The sequence below is a fragment of the Myiozetetes cayanensis genome, unplaced genomic scaffold, assembly GCF_022539395.1.
Source record: "Myiozetetes cayanensis isolate MyiCay16 unplaced genomic scaffold, myiCay2020 scf2-11, whole genome shotgun sequence".
Taxonomy (NCBI): domain Eukaryota; kingdom Metazoa; phylum Chordata; class Aves; order Passeriformes; family Tyrannidae; genus Myiozetetes; species Myiozetetes cayanensis.
The window spans coordinates 31,694,293-31,716,187 of NW_026087411.1; the positions used below are offsets into that span (position 1 = coordinate 31,694,293).

General features: G+C 50.0%; 1 protein-coding gene across 4 annotated transcripts in view; it reads right to left on the reverse strand.

The window, feature by feature from the left end:
* Nucleotides 1-655: 655 nt before the first annotated feature.
* The window catches only part of TJAP1 (tight junction associated protein 1), a 40,420-nt gene continuing 19,180 nt past the window's right edge, over nucleotides 656-21,895 (reverse strand). For 3 of the 4 annotated variants that reach the window (XM_050315673.1, XM_050315675.1, XM_050315674.1), the window contains 10 exons: nucleotides 17,980-18,080; nucleotides 15,819-15,872; nucleotides 13,397-13,555; nucleotides 10,907-10,935; nucleotides 9,617-9,778; nucleotides 8,912-8,978; nucleotides 8,410-8,439; nucleotides 7,066-7,173; nucleotides 6,284-6,367; nucleotides 656-4,594 (listed from right to left, as the gene is read on the reverse strand). In XM_050315673.1, coding sequence (XP_050171630.1) covers nucleotides 3,278-4,594; nucleotides 6,284-6,367; nucleotides 7,066-7,173; nucleotides 8,410-8,439; nucleotides 8,912-8,978; nucleotides 9,617-9,778; nucleotides 10,907-10,935; nucleotides 13,397-13,522 — 1,923 coding nt within the window. In that variant the 5' untranslated portion in view covers nucleotides 13,523-13,555; nucleotides 15,819-15,872; nucleotides 17,980-18,080 and the 3' untranslated portion in view covers nucleotides 656-3,277. The remainder of the gene's footprint in view (nucleotides 4,595-6,283; nucleotides 6,368-7,065; nucleotides 7,174-8,409; nucleotides 8,440-8,911; nucleotides 8,979-9,616; nucleotides 9,779-10,906; nucleotides 10,936-13,396; nucleotides 13,556-15,818; nucleotides 15,873-17,979; nucleotides 18,081-21,895) is intronic. The other variant, XM_050315676.1, reaches the window with a different exon arrangement.

The window sequence follows — 21,895 nt, forward strand, 5'->3', positions numbered from 1 at the left end:
AAAGAAACAAGAAACTCTTCCCCTGTTACGCTTTGCATACATGAAGGTCAGAAAGGCACAGCATAATGTGGGAGATGGAAGAAAATTCATCAGAGCCCTCTGACCTCTGCAGCACCATTCAACGCAAAAAGGAAGCACTTCCAAGCGTCCATAACAGCATCCTGCAGGAACTCGCTGTCTCATATTTGGACAACTTCCTGCCTGAGGTATGTCCAATCAACCTCAATCCTCCCCACACAAAATACTGCCTTTAGAATTAGAACCCCCTTAGGAACTGCAGCAAGGCGGTATGTTACATGGTTCCACATAACTCAGTTTTGAAGTGGAGAACTTATACTCTCAGCTGATTCCAAGAGCTGGGGCTTTAAGAATTAAAAGGATTGAGCTACACCTCATCCTACTCTAGATCAGCAGGTGGAGGGTCTGCCAAGACACAGCCAGGACAGTTAGCAAAATACTTGAAACGGGGTAGGCAGAATCTTACCAGTAACACTGAGGGCTGTTTACAGGTCACAGGATCACTCTCCCTCTGAGAGCTAATGGGTGGCACACACAGTTCAACAAACTTGGGACACTGTACCCTAAGCAGCTCTGCTCCTTCACATGCTCAGCCCAGGTTTTAAGCAGCATCAAGAACACTACAGCCATTGCCATCTACTTTTAAAATAGTTTATTTCTGGTCTTAAAATATACATCAGTTTGAAAATCTCAGAAAAAACACATTAGTTACAGATTAACAGTCTGGAGTTGGGACACTGGAAGTGGGATGAGCTCAAGGCCCCAGAGCCAATACTGCTGGAGATGGCCAGGAATGCAGAGGTCACCGTGCCCATGGGGAGAAGGCTCTGCTCCTTGAGGCCACCGCTTCCCCTCAACCTCTGCCAGCAGCCTAATGCTGCAAAGCACGGGTGTCTGGTGAGGCTCTGGGCACTCTTGCCACCCCTCCACTATTCTGCTTTTCAGTCTACCTTGACCAAAAGCAGAGGGAGGCGGGCTCTGCCCAGCACCATCAGCACCAGCTGCCTCAGTAAGAGAGGGTTTTGTCCCCTGACCAGCATGCCAGGATTCAGGGGAGATGGGGCTGAGCCCTGAGGGCCAATGCCTCCCCCACTGCAGGCCACCAGCAGCCTCAGAGCTGGAGCAGCTTGCTCAGTGAGCATCCAATCCCAAGTGACATCCATGAGGCAGGATCTGGCAGCTGCTGCAGGTGCAAACTCTCAGCAACGCTGCAGAACAGAAGAAATGCGGCAGTGGAGCAGCTGATGACAGCTAACACAAGGACCCTGCCACCACGACTGGGACAGGGGAGACTCCCGCTCTCAGCACCAGCCTGTCTGCACAGGGACCAAGAAAAATACTGGAGTGAAATACTGAGTCCCACCTCCCCACCAGAGGGTGGCATCCAGCTCCACAACTGTTCGAGGCGGGAAACAAGGTGAGTGTGTAGGCAGCAGCTCTAGCCAGGGTACATAAAGCAGCCTACACAGCTGCCAGAGAGGCCTGCAGCTCCCTTTCACTGGCCATGGAGCCTCCAGGCTCAAGCTGAAGCCCTGGCTGGCCCCAGCTGCAAGCTGCAAGCCCTTTGCAGAGACAGGGGTTTGGGGAGAGGAGCAGGGCCCCCAGGCAGCTCTCAGCTGTACATCTCGATGTAAGCATATGAACAGAAGCTCCCTCATGGAGAGAGGGGTGCTCTCCTCCAGCCCAGTGAAGAGCCCTCATTGTGTAGGGTGGGAGGACAACACAAACCCAACTCAAAAAGCAGACAGCAGACTGAGGGCCAACGGTGGGGTTTGAAGGGGGTGTGGTGCAGGGAACTGGGCTGTTCTCTGCCTCGCACTCCCAGGGGAGCAGTGAAACGCCAGAAAGACAAGAGCACAGGACAAAATTAAAACAGGAGGCCTGGGCTCTGTAAGCCCTCAAAAAAACACCTACATCTACAGACATCTCCCCTTCCCCCCCCCCCAAGAAGACACTGAGCACACAAGACTGAGAAGAAGAGTCACACAATATCACACTACGCTAGGAAAAACACCCAGAGAGCCCCACCCAGAAGGGAAGACTCCAGAGAGGCACCAGAGCCAGCCTGCAGCCCCCAGAGAAGGGGGCGTGCAAGGAGACCATGGCAAAGGGTTACTGCCGAGCCATGAGGTAGTGCATCTACAGGGAGCAGCTCCTCAGCATGCTGCCCTCGCATCCCTGCTGGCCCTGCACCAAGCCCTGCCCAGAAAAGCCGGTACCACCCTTCATGCCTTACTTGCCTGGGGCAAGACCTTGTTCTTGAGTCTGGAGGGGTTTCTGCAGGCTGGAGGCCAGGATCAGAGGGAAGCGCAGCTCTGATAGCTGAGCCTCCTCAACACACCCTCAATGCAGGCATCAGACCGGCTGCCAACGGCTGTGTCTGTTTATGCGGGGTGGGGAGAACGAAAAAACAATACACCCCAAAACCAAAGGCTTGGAAAGAAGAAAGAAGCCCACCCAAGAGCAAAGAATCAGCACTGTTCAAACAAAACAACAGCACAGATAGCAGGGGAAGAGGTGTGAGGGAGGAGACACACAAACACAAACCCCAGCACCCAGCAGGCAATGCCTCCCCGAACCACCTCAGCAGGCAGCACCCATCCGCTGCCTCTGTGGGGACCAGGTGCTGAGCCCAATGCTGGAAATCTTCAGAGGCAGATTCTGGAGAACCACCCCATGGGTAGCTGGGGAAAACAAAAACCAGCAGAAAAATGAGACACCAGCAATCCCAGCACATCCCCACGGCACACAGCCATCTGCTGGGAGAGTCCTTGTGCCCCACTCATGGCCCCTGGGGCTCCCAGGGAATCAGACACTACCACACAGGCACTCTGCCCTGTTGGCACAAGTTAAAAGAGAGCAGAGCAGCTGTGGGCAACCAGCACAAGAGCACCCAGGGCCTCAGGTACCTGAGTGGGAAGGGGGAAGGAGGATGAGAGTGTAAAGAGGCACAGGCACCAGGAGGAGGGGTACCAAGAACTAGCTCTGGTACAGGCACCAGTGTGAGGCTGTGGAGAGAGCTATGAGCATATTGGGGCCAGTGGGTGTGCTTCTGCACACTGCATGTGCTAGTACTGTGGGTCTGAGGTGCCAGGGAAGGGAGACCTCAGCTCTTCCAGGTAGCAAAAGGAAGAGAATAAATATAAAATTTCAGAGCAGACTCCCTCCAGGAGGAGGGTATTAAGGGAGGTTTCTCCTTCAGGTGGACTGATGGAGGCATCTCACAGCTCTGCAGCGTGTGGCTGCTTCTTGCTCTGCCTCAGCTGAGAAGGTTGCCCTGCTCCTGGGCCTGTGTCAGACTGTCCTTACGATGTAAGTGGTGGACACCCATCCTCTTGGGGCTGCGATGCACCCGACTGAAGGGAGGCTTGACCCTGCCTTCTCCACTTTCCTCTTGGGCACCTCCTTGGTTGCTCTCCTTGTTTCCCTGGAGCAGTATTTCTCTCTCCTCAGCTGGGCTCTCAGGCAAGCCAAGGTCCACATAGTCCTTGTGCTTCTCTGGTGAGGGGCTTTCGGGCTCAGCACTGCCTCCACCGCTTTCATGCAACAGCTTCTGGGCTTCATCCTGGGAGAAATCTGTACCATAGTCTGAGGAGAAATGGCTCCTGCGGGCTCTGGACTCAGTGCTGTCTGTGTCCACACTCGAGTCCCGGCTCACGGTCCAGCTGCAGCTCTGCGCGGACTCCTCACCATCTGAGTAAGCCGAGGCTGCCCTACCCAGCTCCTGCATGGAGCGGCTGAACCTTTTCTGGAGCTCGGGGGCTGTGTCACGGCTGAAAGCAGTGCGGTTCATCAGCACTCGCTCTGAGGTGGGGGGTGCCTTGTCCACAAACATACGCTGCCAGTTGGCCAGCAGGTCCTCCTCGGAGCTGGCAGAGCTGGCAAAGGCGCTCGGGATTTGGGGAGGGCTGCTGAATGGGCTGCTCTGGGAAGATCCGTGAGCTCTGGCTGCTTTGGGGGACTGCTGACAGGAACAGCTGGAGGCTGAACGGCGCCCCTCTGAAGCAGGGCTGCTGGGGAGCGTCCGGTGCCTGTCACAGCTCTCATCTTCACTCTGCACCAGGCTGAGGGAGATGGCCTGGCGTGTAGCGTACGTGCAGTTGGGCAGGGGACTGTTCTTTGGGATCCTTACCTTGTCCTCAGAGAACTCAATCACTTTGCGCCCTGGGTACATAGGATGGGGAGGCGAAGGAGTAGGATATGGGCTTAGCTTCTCAAAGGCAGGCACATCCTCAGGTGCACTTTCCATGCTACTCTGTGGCTTGCAGCCACCATTCTGCTGTTTTCCCGCATCTCCTCCCTCCTTTCCCATCTGCCCTGAGCTGTTGGAGGCATCAGGAGGGGCTCCGCTCATGTCCACATGCACAAAGACATCCTCTGCCATGGGACAGCTGCCACTGCTAGACTTGGCTGAATTCAGAACCAGAGATTCTGGTTTCTCCAAGACTCTGGCGATGACTGAGGTGGGCACAACATCAGATGGTGCCAAGGTATGGGCTGCCTCTTGACCAGGGCCTGCAGACTCCTGAGTGCTGTGCAAATGCTTATTGACCATGTCCTGCAGCTCATAGGGAAGCTAGGGAAAAGGAAAAAGACATTAGAAGGGGGCTGCCATGCAAACCATTTAGTTCCAAATAATCTGCCTTTTCCAACCAACCTTCGTGTGTTCTTTGTACTCCTTATCTTGACCCTAACATTTACCTACCTTGCCTGTAGAAAGGTATCTCTTTTCAAAGCAAACCCCATGAGGGACTGCCAAGGCTCTCTAGCCGTCACACCAGTCATGCTTCTAGGCCGTGGTTCACAGGCCCCATTTCGCAAACAGAACAAGAAAAGATGGCACATGGGCTCAGTCCCACACAGCTGTGAGCAAAGACAAGGCCCAGCCCGTGCACAATAGGAAGCAGTCTATTGATCTGTGGAAAATCAGCCGGTGGTTGCACTGCAGTGACTCTACAGCCCCCAGTGCTGGGATCTGCAGTGGTCCCTGAATGCGTAATTGCAGCCATGCTGCCCTGGCAGCCTGCCCGCAGACCAGGATCGATGCTTTCCCTTGTTCCAATCAACTCCACCACGCCATCCCACTTCCTCACTCTCTCCATTTCAGAGAGGCAAATGTGGGGTTTATTAGCAAAGTTGCAAGACTGGGGTCTCGCCAGGGTGTAAGCACCACCCCTTGTCCTGAAAATGGGCACTACTGCTTTCCCCACCACCCTGCCAAGCTGCCCTCACCTTGGTCACCACGTGCATGCACAGCATCAGCTGGAGAGCAGAGGTCCCCAGGCCACTCAGTGGCATAGCAAGGTCTGTCCCATTATAGCCAGAAGGAAACTGCATCCAAAGCCGGGGATGCAGGGCACACAGCATGACAACAGCTGGCTGTGAGGCAGGCTGCCTGCACAGCTGCTCAGCACCAACACCTCTCCAGTGGCAGTCACATGGGAGACAGCACTATGGGGCGCAGAATTCAAAGCTCCAGAGAGGGGAGACAGCTGGGAAAGAGGTCAAGGTTACCCCAGCAGTAACTGATACACTGACCTCAAGAGTGCTAATTTGAGACACAATGGGGGAGGGTGACATATTGGTCACCTGCTAAGTTAAAAAAGACAAGCATGTGGTTTTGCTGAGAGGAACACAAGAAGGGACAGAGACAAGAGGTGTGGCAAGGAGAGAGCTGGGGTAAGGGCTTGAATGATACTTTCAGCCAAACAAACGATGTTACTAATGCGAGAGACCTAAACCCCATCTTTGCTCTTCCTGAGGGCAGGATGAGCTGAACTCTCCTCCCCGATACCATTCCCCCCACAAGGGGGAGTATAAGTTGGCATGAACTTCTATTCAGAAGGCCTATAAGACACCCTGAATGCTGCCTCACACATTTCCCCTCAGGGTAGTAAGTGAAGCCAGGTCAGACTACTGCTGCCTGACTCCTTATGAGGCCCTTCCATGTGGCCAGGTGAGGCATGGAAAAGGATGGAGCAGGGTAAGAGAGAGATCTGTCCTGCCAGCTCCCAGCACACACCCAGCAGGATATCAAATTCAAGGTTATTGTGCTTTTTATAACAGCTCCTGGCTGAACTGTGAAATGGAGCTGTCATGAAAGAGGAGCTGGCAGAAGCTCTGTGCTGCCTTCTCAGTGGGAGTGGGAACAGGAGCCTGCCCCCGCCTCTGAGGCTGAAGGATGAGAAGCCAGCAGCCCTGTGGAGAAAGCTGGAGAAAGTAAGATGCAGCCCTTCTTCCCCACCTCAGCAAGATTGCTACTCACATCAGCAAACTTGTGGTTCCTGAAGTGAGACTTGTTACACTTGAGCAGCTGTACTGCAAGGTTACAGTCCTGTCGATAGCGTTCCTGCAAGAGAGGGCACACGTGTGCAACAGTGTTAGATGGACCTGATCTCTTACCCAAAAAAGACCCACCTGACCAGATGCTGCTTGAACAGAAGCCAGAGAAGACATCTGATGAATCGATCATGAGGGCACCTGTCGTTTTCCCCTCCCCACACCGCTGTGTATTTTCTTACAACTCAGCCAAGGTGTCCTTTTCAGCTCCAGTCCTTGCTCCCACCATATACTCTCTCAGAGTATCAACCCACTCTCCCTCTGGGGATTTTAATAATCTCCAAAAGTCCCACCAGATCTGCTATCCCATCCCACAGCTCTCAGCCATGCCTGATGATGCAGACAGACTGAAGGGAGTTGAGAGCATTTAATAGAATCAAGCACTGGATTCAGGAATTTCTTTATTAATGGTGTAGAAAAGGCATCATCTCCCTCTCAGCTCTAGAGTAAATGACACCTCCATTGGTACAAGCTGGACTCGGGTCAAACCCTAAGCTCAGAAGAGCAAATACATCAAACTTGAAGATGAGTTCTTCCCTGCTCAACCCCTCAGACCCTTGTGTGTTTGTCTCCCTACTGTTGTGTACAGCTCCCATGTTTTCATACACACTGGAGTAATTCATGTGCTCCTTTCCACTGACGACTTTGAACAAAAGGAAAAGCCCCCGCCTCACGCACTTCCACAGCCATCTGCAGACTGACACTTACATTGAGTTCCTCCAGCTTATTGATGGTGGTTTTGGCATCAAGCAATTTATTAGTGAGCTCTACAATCTCCCAGTCCAGCGTCTTGCGGTCCATTTCTGCCTTTTTAATCTGGGATGCAAGAACACCAGGTGTAAAACTCCCTAGCACAGAAGAACCTGACTTCACCACCCACCTCAGTCCAAGCATTGCACAATGACATGTTCAGCTGGGACACAAAACACTTCCAGACAGACAGGTAAGGGAGACAACCCTCTTCAAAGGGAGGGCATTCCAAAGGCCAAATGGAACCAGCCATTCTGCTAGCTACAGAGACAACAAGGTTGAGTTTGAACCTCCTTAATGCAATATCTCTTCTTGCAGCACCAGCATGTTTCCCCTCTGTCCTGGTTCCCGTGGTGCCTGGTAGAAAGCTAGTGGTTTTGAGCAGTCAATCCCAACCTGCCACTGCTAGCAAAGACCTCTGAGCTTGTGATACCCAGCCATCTTCCTTGGGGCAGTAGAACAAGAATACTGCCCAGAAAGATCCAGCAGTCAATGCTGAATGGATAAAAAGGTTTTTTTTGCAGAAGGAAGGCACCATCTTGAAAGAGTTAAAGCCTTGCTCTAGTAAGTAAAAAGACTTGTGTAGCATCATCTGGAGTTCAACTAATGACCTCCTTAAAGCAGGCAATCTCTTTAAACTTCCTAACAGTTTAGATACAGAGCAGATAAGAGACCCAGATGTAACAGCAAAGAGGGGCAACAACTCCAAGCCATCACTGTCTCAAGGAGTTCTTCCAAACTGGCCAAGGGTGCTGCGAGGCTATGACCACCAGGGCCCAGCTGTGTGTCAGGGGTAAAGCACAACGACACACAGGGGGGTAGGAGAGGAAATACTTCCTGAATATGGAGTCTCTTCAGGCACCAGCACAATAAATAATTGGGTAATGAATATTAACTCCAGAAATTCAAGTCCTAGAACCAAAGAAATCTCACCCTGGGCTACACAGAGGCAATCACCATCTCAGCTATTTGACTTGCCTGCTCACAGCCCAGAAGGGGAAGGAAAGGGAGCAAACGAGGCTCACAGCCATCCACATCTTGTGCAGTGCCGCAGCTTATGGGCACCACTTCCCAACACGCCATGCTCCAGCTGGCTCAGAGTCAAACACTCTTAAGATGGAGCACTGCAAGCTAGGACCTGCTACATCTGCGGGCAGCTGCTGGATACCAGGTGAGCCCTTGGCTGGACGAGGGCTGGGGCCCCTCCATCTGGGATGGTGTTATGTGGGACTGACAATGAAACCAACGGGCTGAGACACGTAAAGAGGAAAAAGAAAAAACACACAAACGAAAAGACGCAACTGCAAAAATCCAGCTTTGGCTGAGAGAGGCCTGAGAGGTGAGTGCACCCAGCGTGTGCCAGCGGCAGCGTGGGGAGGAGAAAGAGAGAGAGAGAGAGGGGGAGGGAGAGAAAAGAAACAGCCATGAGTGTTATGAATGCACACAACAGACATACACGCACATTGGCTCTGCTCTGACTGCACCCATCCTCCCAGGATGACCACCCCAAGACTGGCTGACACATCCCTGGCATTTTGAGAGGGACTGAAGCAACATGACGGAATACCATGCAGTTATGTTGTGAGGAACCACAGCTCACGTGCACAACCAAGTAGGGGCTCAGTAAATCAAAAACACAGTTCATGACACCAGCTAGAATGGGGAGTAGATGGTCACAGCCAGAATCTCACCCCTCACCCGTTGCCACATCTGCTGGGTAAAGACAGGACCCCTTTCCCCCATCCACTCCCAACAAACAGGTCTCTTCCATCTCATTGCCATAGTGACTTAATATAGCACTTACCAGGGCATGCAGCTTCTCCTCCAGATCTTGATTGGTTCTCTGGGAAGCAGTGTAGCTGTTCTGCAACCTACAGAAACAAGATTGTAAGCATGGGAATGGATCACAGGCACCTAGTCACCTTCACAGCTGCCAAGCAAACCATCGACTCCAGAACTCCATAAAGTCCTAAAGTGCCAAGACAACCAGGCATACTAGCTATGCCTTACCTCTAGCACGTAAGGGCTTTCAGACCCCAAGCTGAGGCAAGATGAAGCTGGTTGGGTGAAAGGATCTTGCAGGATAGGACGTAAATTACTTTGGAGGACTCCTCTGGACTATGTTATATCTAAGAACATGACCAGTGATTGACACCGATTTTTAACTGAGGTACTTTTCAGGTAAAGCAGTGATGTACTTCCTTGCAGCCATCAGTGGCTTCATTTGCACATGTGGGTTAACCATCCAAGCTGGATCCTGCCTTACATCCAATAGATGAAGAATTGTTGTCAGCCTCTCATGCTGGCAGCATTCCTACACTGTAGCCTGGAGAAAATAATGGTTGTGGAGCCTTTAGCTCCTCTCCCTACAGTCCGGAGGGTGCACATCTTGGAGGATGCAGCATACCTTTGATTTAAACCACAGGGCACAGCCTGCTCACACCAGCTGAGGGAGTCCTCAGTGGGATGGATCTCTAACTCTACCCCTTTTTTGTTTTCCTTTTCATACCTACGGAATTTGTCCTTGAATTTCTCCAGTTCCTCACGGTTCTGGCCCAGTTCCATCTCCAGGTAGTCCTGACCTGACTCCAGTTCCCTTTCCATCGCCTCCATTTTGTTCGTCACATATGTCAACCGCCGCCGAAGCTCCTCATTCTCGTGCTGCAGTAGCCTGGGGCAGGAACAGGAACAAGGTATCCCCGAGTTGCACAAGGGGTACTCCACACCAGCAACCCCACCCCACTGCCTCTGCTCTAGGGCCCAACACACCACACAGGAGCCCTGAGAAGTCAGAAACTGAACTGTCAGTCAGAAGACTCTGGCACATGAACCAAGAGGTGCATTTCTGTCAGGAGACAGACACTCAAACTCTCTTGGAGTAGGGGCAAAGAAGTACATGCCAGCTGGCCAGCCATGGCTCCCAGATCCCTCTCAGGTTACAGTGCTTGGATAAAGCCCGCTAGACAGATGAGCTGTGCAGCTCCAGTGTCCCTCGCTGATGAATGAAAACCACTCAATAATTTATCCCAGTCCAGGTTACAAGAGTTGAAAGCAAAAAGAGCAAAATCATTTTCTCCACCCCTGAACCAGAATCCCTCACACCTTTAATACATGGTGGAAAGAGGAATCCATACAGCCTTAAGCCCAGAAGCAGAGGTGGTGGGGTGCATTTACAGATGTGATTACAGCTGCTGGTCAAACCCACTGCAACACAAACTGCTCCATTCTTCCCCAGCCAGGACATGTCTGATGGTCAGAAGTATTTCCTGTTGTTTTTCATTCCTTTGTGCTCAGCTGCTTGGAGAAACCCAGAAGCACAGCTACTCTCTGGCAGTGCAAGCTTTCTCCTCACTATGTCCTGGAGCTCAGTGCTAGCAGCTGTCTGTGTCCCCCAGCACCACCAGCAAAGGGCTCAGCTCTCACCCTCACTCAGCAGCAGGCCTCTGCATACTGCTTCTGGTGGCTTACACCGGGACAATAACAAGGATTAAAAAAGGCACTCCTATCTCCACCTGTATTAAAGACTTCATCTACCTTTCTTTCACACCCACCAACTCCTCTGCCTGCACCTACACTGGGGGTCTATGTTCCCTCCTCTTTCAGAGTGATGGACACGCAAGGCAGAGCTTGGTAAGGCACAGACCAAAGCTCTGCCCACACGGCCCCAAGATGACTGAAGATCTGAAAGGAGCCCACAGATCCAGTCAGCTTGCTGTGCAGGTGGCACAGGCAGGATATGAGGAATCAGCACCCACACAGTTGCAGTATGACAGGCATAAAGGGGGAGCAGGACACTTACTTCATCCTTTCTGCATCCGTCAAGGGTTCCTGCACAAGGAAGAAAACAGCTGTGAGATTATTTCAGATGACTAGTTGGTCTCTCACACTATCCTAAAGGGCAGTCTTGGTTGCTAGACCCTACCTGTGACTCCTCCTCACCTGCTCTGACAGGTCATGCTAGGCTACAAGAATCTGTACACACACCGCTCAGCCATGTGATACCAAAACAGACCCTGTGTTCTGATTCAGGGCAGAAGAGCCGGACTAGAAACCACCACACAAGTTAGGTAACTTTACCTTCCCAAGGTGTAATCTCAGCACCTCTTGTAAAATCATCACCTTAGCTGGTGTTTCAGCTTCCTCCACATCCACAGTTAGTGGGTAGCAGGAATCTCACAGGCCAGCATACACGGGATTAAGTTTTCACCACAGCAATCACTTGTGGGGGCCTTGAAGACCCACAAAAAGCATGAGAGAGAATCATTTGGGAGCTGAAAAATGTGGCTACCATTTACACCACCCAGATTGTGCTGTGAAAAAGGTTTCTTTCTGCAGACCTCAAACCAGCCACTAGGGACAGCAGAAGAAACACCAAAGGTCAGAAAAGCCTGTAAAAGAAATTAACGTTATGGGCAAGATCCCCAGAGATGTCTGGACAGGGCCCTGCAGAACAAGGAGACACAGAGTAGTGCCAAGAGCACACAGCTCAGCTATTTTCTCTTCCTTTCCATTGTCTGTGTTAATCCATGACCTGGAATAGCCAACATCCAGTACCCCAAGACAGCCAGGCACAGGGCACACACAAAGCATCAGGAGCATCCCAGCCCCTCCTGACAACAGAGCTGCCTGCCTCCTGCACACACCTACTGCCCCACAGCCTAAAGGGCCTTCAACCAGCAAACACCTGGGAAGTCTGCAGCAGGGAGAACAGCACCAGCTTCTACCTTCCTTAACTCCTGGGGCTAAAGGGAAGCTGGTTACACCCAGGAAGATACACCCAACCAGTAGAAGAGCCATGAGTGGCACCCCCACTAGAGAGCAGCTTCTGGTGATTAAGCACCCACAACATGAGGCCTGGGGCCCTGCTCTCACTCTCCCCACTGGCATTACAGACTAGATGAAATCCAGGTGGGGGCTTTGGCCTCTGTGAGACCCCTGTCTGCAAGCCGGTGACCCTGGCACCTACCTTGTTTAGTGCCAGGCTGAATGAAGGGGAGGACCTAGATGGGGTAGGCCCCTCCTCCCGACTCCAGTGTGTTGGAGCGGAGCAGGATCCTTTCTCTGGGTAGTTCGGCTCCACTGCACGCTTCTGCCCAAGCTTAGCACACTGATGGTGTGGCTGTAACAGCCGTGAACAGGGACTGCTTTCATCCCTTCTGCCCTCTGCACTGATTTTCCATGAAGACAGTGAATGCTGCTGCCCAGAGGATGTCCCTGCCAGCCCCAGGTCTGCCAGCTGCTGCAGCTCATACTGACACAGATCTACTACCCTTCTCTCCAAGGAAAGTTTTCCCTTACTGTCCTTTCTCCCAAGGACAGGTTTCTTTCTTAGTCTGGAAACTCTCCCAGCTTCCTCAGCACACTTTCTCAGGCCCGAAGCCGTTCCCAGTCCCTCACATTTCTTTTCTGTTTTTCTTCTGCTTGGGTAGGGGGATCTTTCAGTTGCATGCTTGGTTTTGCCCCCTTGCAGGTGACCTTCCCCTTGGCCTTCTGGCATGGAGCTTCTGGGGAAAAGGGAAGAGTTCTGGTCTTGTGCTGCTCCCCTAGTCTCTCCCAGTGAGCGCAAGCGATTGGGACTCAGCACCCGCTGGGTAATCTCATCCAGGAACTTGGAGAACTGCAGTTTTTGCTCTGTGATCTTCTCCCTGCGCTTGACAGAGTCAGCGGCACTGCTGCTGCTGTGCTCCAGGGAGCGCTTCTCCCTAGGGCTGAGGCAGAGCTGAGGATCACTGTACTTGTGTGAGCCATGGCCATGGCAAAGTGTCTCTACTGAGCGGGACTTGCATAAGCTCTCAGGACACGAGCCTGTCATGCTGGTCTGCTTCAGGATCCCTTTGAGAGGCAGGTGTGTAGACGAGACACGAAACTTCCTCGGAGTCAGGACTTCAGGAGGCTCTTTAAATATAAGTGAGCGTTCCAGGCTTCTGCTCTTGAAAGAGCAAGTGGGATGGTGTCTTTCATCTCCAGACACCAGCACTGTCTCCATGCTACGGCTGACAAATTTGCTGCGGTGCCCACGACTGCGGTTTGGGCATCGCTTCCCGCTTCGCTGCCCCATCTTCCCACTACGTGGAAGTGCTGGAGAGACAGTCTGGCTCTTGATGTTCAACTCTGCTCTGCACCCTGTCACTTCCTTCTCACTGCTGGACTCCAGGGACCACGATGAGGAGAAGTTCAGGTTGCAAACCTCAAACCCCTCTGCCTGCTCGAGCTGGCCTGCCTTGGTGTAACTAAACCCTGTTTGCTGGTGCAATGGTGTTAAGCCCTTTGTCACCCGGCAAGTTGTTACCTGACTCTGCTCAGCCAAGATCACTCCGTCCTGGTCGTCACGAATGATGGGTACCTCATGGCGGATTTCGCGGTGCTGCGGGGGCGCCTTGCGGTAAGGCTTCTTTGACGGAGCTGTGCTCGACATCCTCCCACCTGCGCGGCTCTGAAAGCGGGTTACCTACCAACAGCAGAAAGTGCACAGAAGAGAGAGTCACGGGTGCTCCATTGAACCCTATGAGTGACCCAGCAGGAATTCAGCTCCCCTGGAGTCCCAGAGCACATCCCCATGCAGAGTGCTAATAGAGCACAGAAAGGATGTAGCCACAAGCCTTGAACAGCAGCTGCAGGAAAGGGAGCAAAGTAAGAGGTAGCTGTGTCCTTCTCCCAGCCAGTGAGAGCAGAGGGCTGGCACATCCTCTCCCCCCTCTACACACGCTCACTCACGTAGTTTGTGTGTGTCCGGATTATATATAGCAAATGAGAACAGACCTCACAGCAGCATATTGATTAGGCTCTTTAGGAAAGGCCTTTTTCAATATGGAAACTGCAAGCCTCACAGGCAGCAGTGACAGCTGGAGCAGGAGTTATTGATCATGTCCTCTCACTGTCAGCAGGGACTATGTGGGAGGAGACTTCAGCCATTAAAGAGCCCAAACCCAGAACTTTTTGGTTTACACTGGAGCCCCAGTGCAGCAGACCACAGGAGACTTGTCAGAAAGAGGTACCACAGAACTGCTCACTCTGTCAGAAAAGACAAAGACAACCCCCAAGTCAGAGGTGGCATCAAATTAGGGAACAGTGTCATTCGTGTTAGTTTCTAAGGCCAGGTTTCGGAACACAGAACCACAAAATGGCCTGAGTTGGAAGGGACCTCAAAGATCATCTTCTTCCAATTCCTTGCCACAGGCAGGGAACCTGTCACTAGACCAAGTTACTCAGAGCCACATCCAGCCTGGCCTTGAATACCTCCAGGGATGGGGAGTCCACAATCTCTCTAGGCAACTTGTTCCAGTGCCTCACCACCCTTAGAGTGCACTAAGTGTATATAGACATGCAGCAGTCTTCCTACTAGTGGGAAGATTAATTCCTCTACCCCAGCCATGCTGGGCAGGATTCTTCTGCCACAGGAGCAGTACAAGAGCAAAAAATAGGGTAGATGAAAAGCAGCTATCTTGTACACATGGAAGAAACACCTTTCTTTCTACTTCTTTGGGTCTGCAGTAGTGGGCAGGAAGACTTCCCTGCAAGCAGCCAGAATTTCAACTACCCTGTTGTACACAAGAACTCTTGGAGATGTCAAGTAGGTGCTGCAGAGCCTTTTCTCGATGGTAACACAGGCCATCATTCAAAGTTGCCTGATACTTGGAGTAAATGCCCAATTCTCATTCCCTTTTCCCTGCAGGATCCTAACACTGATCAAGCCTAGTATCTCTGCAATCCTCAGCACCTGATCTGCAGCACTTCAAAGTGCAGAACCCGCATCAACTCAGAGCACACTCTCTCCCCTCTTCTACAAGCAGGGCCATGCAACTCCCAGTCACATACCTGGAGTCAATGGATACCACTGGGCCAGTGACCTATCAGGCTTCACTTGTTTTGTGTTTTGGACAGTGGAGTTTTACAGGTTAAGAGACTAATAGAGCCCCAAGAATTCTCTCCAATTCTTAACCACTCTCACCTAGCTGCAACTTGCTGACACTTAGACTGAGCCCCCTGAGAGGACTGGCAAGTGTGAGGTGTGCATCAAGCACAGATTGGCTCCAAGCCGTAACAGTCACTTCACAGAGACATGGGCACACTGTCCTTCACCCTGCCACAAATACAAGCTCACAAAAGTTTCTCACACCTTTCCACAAACACGAACAACTTCCTAGGACTAACCTGTACATCTCCCCCATAAAAATGCTGGAAACTTCCCCTTGCTGCAGTCATTCCCTCAAGGTCCCTTCTGCTGAAAAGGCTCAGGTAGATGCCATTGACAAGGGAAAAGTAGCACAGCAGAAGTGCATCAGGGAAAGGAGGGCTTTACTGCAGTCTCTTTCATCTCAGTGGCAGAGGGGTGGCCACAGAGCTACACTCCTGCAGCTGGCTCCCAGAGTAACCCAATTCTCTTCTTGTACTGATGGTTACCTGTCATGGTTTAGTATTAGTTTAGTATTAGGTCTCTAATACTTTAGAAAAACCACATCCAGCATACTGAATCACATTTCACTGCATCCCCAAGCAAAACAGATATTCTGCTTTGCTGGGAAGACATTTCTTTCAAAGAGAAATGCTGAAAACCTGACTAGAAGCAGGTTTGTAAACACCTCACCATCAAAGAGGTGAACTAGGGAACCCTTCTGTCAATTCCTGACACTCTAGGGACAGCAAATGTGCATGGAGGTATCCAAGCTGAAATCACAATCGTTTCTCTAGTTCTTAAGGATGTGAGCACTTACCAGCCTGGGCTCAAATTTGAAGCCGCATGAAGCAGGGACACTCACTCAGATGCCCTGAAGAAGAGAAACAAAAGCTTAGCATCCACCACAAAAAAACCACACTTTGAAATATGTAAGGAATAGGGAATATTTATAACCAAGGACAACTGGATGGCCACCTCGCTCCAGGTACCTGCCCGAACCCACATCGGATCTTCTGAATGTAAAGAAAATGAACTTAGAATAGTTGGCCACATAGCCCAGCAAGAGCTGGAAAGGCACCTGGCAAGGACATGTTCAAGGCACTCAGGCAACTGGGACCACACAGACTCAAAATTCATGAAGCAATAGCTTCAAGGAAACTTGGTTCCAGGAAGGACTAACCAAATCTCCTATAGAATGGGACCCCCTCCCAGATAATCTTCCCCGCCACTGCAGAGGGATGCTAACTGTGAAGCTGTCAGTACAGAAGTTTGGTAATGCTAACGATTACCTCACTCATCCTTTTAAGTCGGTACTTCTCACCCACAACTAAGCTGGCAATTATTACGCTCTTATTTAAGCCAAAACATTACATCCTCATGCCTACAGCTGTGATAACCCACACCTCCACAAGAGACGAAGGCAAGCTACCCTCTGACTTCCATCAAGCATGTCAAACTCTATCTTGCTGCTAAAAGGCTTCTGTAAAATCTTATCCAGGCAACCAGGGACACAACACAAGTTCAGAAACAACCTTCTTCTCTGTTCAAAGCCCCTGCTTTGGGTATATGTACTGGTTTTGGGTAGTGTACTGGTTTTGTTTGGGATAGAGTTATTTTTCATCCTAGTAGCTAAAACAGTGCTGTGCTTCGGATTTGGGATGAGAACAGTGTTGATAACACACTGATGTTTTAGATGTTGCTAAGCAGTGTTTACAGTAAGGAAAGGATTGCTCAGCTTCTCACGCCACTCCACCAGCGAGTAGGCTGCGGGGCACAATAAGCTGGGAGGGGACACAGCCAGGACAGCTGACCCCCACTGTCCAAATTGATATTCCATAGCATATGGTGTCAGCATACTGAGCATATGCTCAGTATATAAACAAGGGGAAAAGTTGGCAAGGGCCACTGCTTGGGAACTGGCTGGGCATTGGTCAGCAGGTGGTGAGCAATTGCATTATGCATTCCAATTCTTTCATTATTATCCCTTCCTTTTCTGTCCTATTGAACTGTCTGTATCTCAACCCACAAATTTTACTTTTTTCTTCATTCTCTCCACATTCCACTGAGGGGTGAGAAGTGAGTGAACAGTTGTGTGGTGCTGAGTTGCCAGCTGGGATCAAGCCACAACAGGTACCCATCAATACAGGAAGAGAATTGAGCTACTCTGGGAGCCAGCTGCAAGAGTGTAGCTCTGTGGCTACCCCTCTGCCACTGAGATGAAAGAGACTGCAGTAAAGCCCTCCTTTCCCTGATGCACTTCTGCTGTGCTACTTTTCCCTTGTCAATGGCACCAAGCCCTGGGAGGTGGGACTGGAGCGCAGGGTGTGGAGCAGTTGTACATGCACAGGGAGAGTCAGATTGAAGGTGAATGGAACAGGCAGGCAATCAGGACCACGCAAACTCAAACTTTGCCAAAACAAACTGAAGAGGTGCCCAAGTTGCTGGCCCTGTCCCAACAAGCTGTCTGGCCCCTTTCCTTACTATAATGCCATAGTCGGGTCTCAACTAGCACAGGGGAAAACAGCTTCACAGCAGCATAACTGCTCTGTGGGGCAAACTGTAAAGTATGGGGGGAGAAAGAGAGAGGGAGAACGGGAACCTCCAGGAAGGACCGGGCCAGCATAGTTTGAATCTGCTTTTCCACCAACTCCCAGCAGCATCGAGGCATAACCATCAGCCACATGGGCTGGCAGATAAACAGAGGCTTCCAGGAACAGCTGCACCCATGTTTCCATTGCAGCTGTGCTCAGAACGAACACGTCAAAGGCCTCCCTGTCTCTCAGCACACAGTTCCTCAGGCTAAAACAGGACTGTCCCAATTCCTACCCCAAAGGCAGCAACTATGCTACCTGCCATCTCATCCTGACTTACCCAGAAAATATAACTGGATTTGAAACCTACCCTCATGATCTGAGAATTTCCAAAGACTAAAAAACTCACAGTGCCTCCAGGCAACTTTCCCTCAAACAAGGACTTACAGATGCAAAGTGACGACCACGACGTGTCCAAACATTTCTGGTCGCTTGCCTCCAAATCAGCTTTCCCCTGTCAGCATCCAGCAGCATCTGGCCAACAGCTCCTGAAACATGAGAAAGGAAACTTGGTGTCAGTCACCTATAGCACAAAACATGAAAACAACCAGGCATGCGCAGAGCAACCCACGGCCAGGTGCCAGGGCACAAGTCAACAGCAAACTGCTGCACCATCAGGCCACTATCTAATGCCAGGTCCCTCCATGGTAAAAGCCTCATATCTTCACTGTATCCCAGAAAGGAAAGGCCTTCTAGCCATCTCTCCACTGAGCAGGATACCTGTGCAGACCAGTAACTGACCTTGGAAAGGCAGCTGTTTTTTCTAGATGTCTCTAGGGGTCCCTGCTTCCCCACACACATTCCTGTCCAACACCAAGAATCCAGCCTTTGTCATTCTGCTCCAATCACTCTGCCACACCAATCTATTTTTGTTCTCCAGATATCCTGGCACAGAACAGCACAGTAAAGACCTCCTTGCCTACAATACCTGAGCATCCCTTGCTACCACAGACAGAGAATCCTGGAGTGGTTCAATTCACCACACCTCTGTTACAAGTAGAGCAGATATTCTCTGCAGAACAGATGGACCTTGTGCTCCAAAGCAGAAATGGATATAGGTAATATCCATAAATAGAAGAAGGCACCAGTTCTGCTCATTGTGCTATCCACAAGCCTCTCTCTGAAGGAGCTTGCTGTCAAGTCCACATTATGACTACCCTGTAGAAGTTCAATTTTAGCCTGGAGCTACAGCAGGAGGCAGCTCTTCAGCTATTCTAATTAGCACTGTAATACAAGATGAAATTCAACCTTCTGGTTCCTATTATCTGTCTTTTCCACCTCTCATCAGTAATGCTACTTAGCATTTACAGTCCTCTTCCTAGCAGTCTATTGCCTGCAGTAGCTCCAGTTCTACTCTTCCAGCTTACCCACTACTTCCCTACTGTAGTTCCAGTCTGATTTCTAAACTCACTGGCAGTTACAGCTTCACTGGAATGGCTCATTGAGGGCTACAAGGCTCACAGTGATCACCCAATGAGCATTAGTCACATCTTCCAGGCAGACACACATGTACACTCTAAGGCTCAGAAAACTGCAGTGTAAACTTAACATTTTGCTTTGGTAATGCAAAAAGCTGAGGATTCCTTCACCCCCTCACAAAGACAAAACATGCACAGCCTCTTTCCTCTTCCCAGTGAAGGAGTGCAGTGACAGTGTGTCCTCGTTTCAGCTGGGATAAAGCTAATTTTCTTCCTGGTAGCTGGTACAGTGCTGCATTTCAGATTTGGGATGAGAATAATGTTGACAACATACTGATGTTTTAGTTGCTACTAAGCGGTGCTTACACTAACTCAAGGACTTTTCAGTTTCTCACGCTCTGCCAGTGAGGAGGTGCACAAGAAGCTGGGAGGGAGCATAGTCAGGACAGCTGACCTGAATTAGCCAAAGGAATATTCCATACCATATGGTGTCATGCTCAGAACATAAACTGGGAGGAGTTGGCTGGGAGGGGCTGATCACTGCTCAGGGACAGGCTGGGCATTGGTCAGCGCATGGTGAGCAACTGCACTGTGCATCACTTGTTGTTCTTGGGTTTTACTCCTCTCTCCCTTTCTCCATTACAACTAATACTATATTTTACTTTTTTTCAATTATTAAACTGTTCTAATCTCAACCTACAAGTTTTACTTTTTTTCCAGTTCTCCTCCCCATCCCACTGGGAGCGGGGGGAGAGTGAGCAAGCAGCTGTGTGGTACTTAGTTGCCAGCTGGGATTAAACCACGACATAGTGGCAGAGTGCAGCTGCAGAGGCAGCATACAAACTTGACTCCAGCTGTTTTTACCAGAAAGCATCCCTCAATGTAAAATCCACTTGCAGAGCAGCTATGTTCTCTGTGTGATCTGAGAATGGAAAAACCTTTGCCACACAACAGAAACAGATGTCATCTAGCACAGATTTGCTCGAGACAGTTCTGTGGGCCCTGTACAGAATAAACAGCCACTTGGCATGCATACAAAACCACAACACTACCCCTGAGCATCATTTTGTCTCCAGTAACAAGAAAGAGTCTCACAGCAGAGAAAAAAGGTCCAAAAAGGAATGCTTTGGACAAAAAGGGAAAGAATAAGAAAAAAAATTAGAAGGCAACATTTGCAGGCACCTACTGTCTTCCTGATATTTGGCAAATCCCTTGAGGCCTGAGGTAGCTAATACTTAACTTTGGTTTTAGGATGCACACAGCTTCTGCCTGGTTGCTGTTTCAGCAGCTGTGAACATTCTCTGCAAAGAGGTAGAGGACTTGCAGGATTTTCCTCGACATCAGCTTCTCTTCTGTTGCCTTTTCTGACCTTACAAGCAGCAGCTTCACTTCCTCAACAGAAATATGGTGATTATGGTCCAGAGAACGTTTCTTATTTCAGGCACTGTATCATCTTTTTCTCTTTTCCTCTTAAAGGAAGCATTCCTCTTAAAGCAGCATTTCTTTATCTTTGCTTTTTATTCAGATGGCTAAACATGTATGACTGAGAAAATAAATTTCATAGCACAATTGTATTTGTTTCTAATGCAACACTACAGAAAGATTCTGTAGTGGCTATCACAGTCAGTGTACTCCAAAAACCTGCAAGTGCAATACACCCAAGTAAAAAAAACCCAAATGTCCTGTGCCACATATCTGATCAATATGGTTAACCCAGAGTTTTCACACTCTGTGGGCCAACCTATACTCTGCATGCATATCCAATACAGAATACTTTATACAGCCTGCTTTAGTTCACGTCTCCTCACCAGCATCAGGAGAAGCAGAAGCAAGAGAGCCTTGTCCAGCTACCTTCCTGTGCTTACAGATAAAGGTAACCTTAGCTTTCACAAGTCTCAAGCCAGACTTTGTGAGAAGCTACTGCGGTAAGCCTGACCAAGACAACTAATCCATGAGATGGATGATGCAATAACTGCATCAAGGGATGTCTGTCCAGGACAGAAAAGCAAGCTGTGTGAAGTTAAAAAAAGCACCTGTAGGTTGCTGGTGCCAGGTACAATGGGAACGGACTGTAAGGTTATTAAAGGGCACTTTAACATTTAACAAGAGAGATCTTTTCATTCAGAGAAGGCATCTCAATTAAAAGAACGTTCCGATCCATTTTGCTGCTGGCTTCTTTGAAGCTCATTTTAAAAGTAAAGGATGACAGCTCCTACTGCAGAGACTCACATCACAGTTCTGCTTGTAGGTTAATGCTCACGATTCAGATCTGAGTAATAGCATTATAGTGACTCTTGGATTAAAATCGAGTTTCAGAAGGATTATTGCTCATTCTTGCTTTTCCATACCAATTAACCTTGACTGTTAGGCAGAAACCTCTGTTGCCTGCGTGGGAACAATTCCAAGAGCTATCAAGAAAAAGGGATCAGGCTAGCTGTTGAACAACAGTCCATGTAACAAGCTCTACTTAACACCTAACACATTTCCAAAGAAAATGAAATCCCTGGACTCCAGTTGTACATAGTTCTTGTTGAATGGAAATACCACAGGACATATCATGTATCTGTCATACCCACTGCACCATGCAGAATTCTCTTAAAAGTTATTGGAATCACACTTCTCTTACAGTCCTGTTCCCTCCTTCCACAATCCAAAGATCTCAGTCCCCCTAATTCAACTGCACTCCATACCCTTAACTATGCATTTTATAATCCACTCTTGGCTGTGTTAAGTAGCTTAGCTTTCCTAACCCTTTCATAAAAGCCAGGACAGGTCAACATTGCCCAAGAAACACTAACATTGCTAATACGTAACTGGAATAGAATGCAACAGCTGATTAACATCTGAACAGGAACAGGGCAGGAAGCAAAGGACCCGAATTCAAT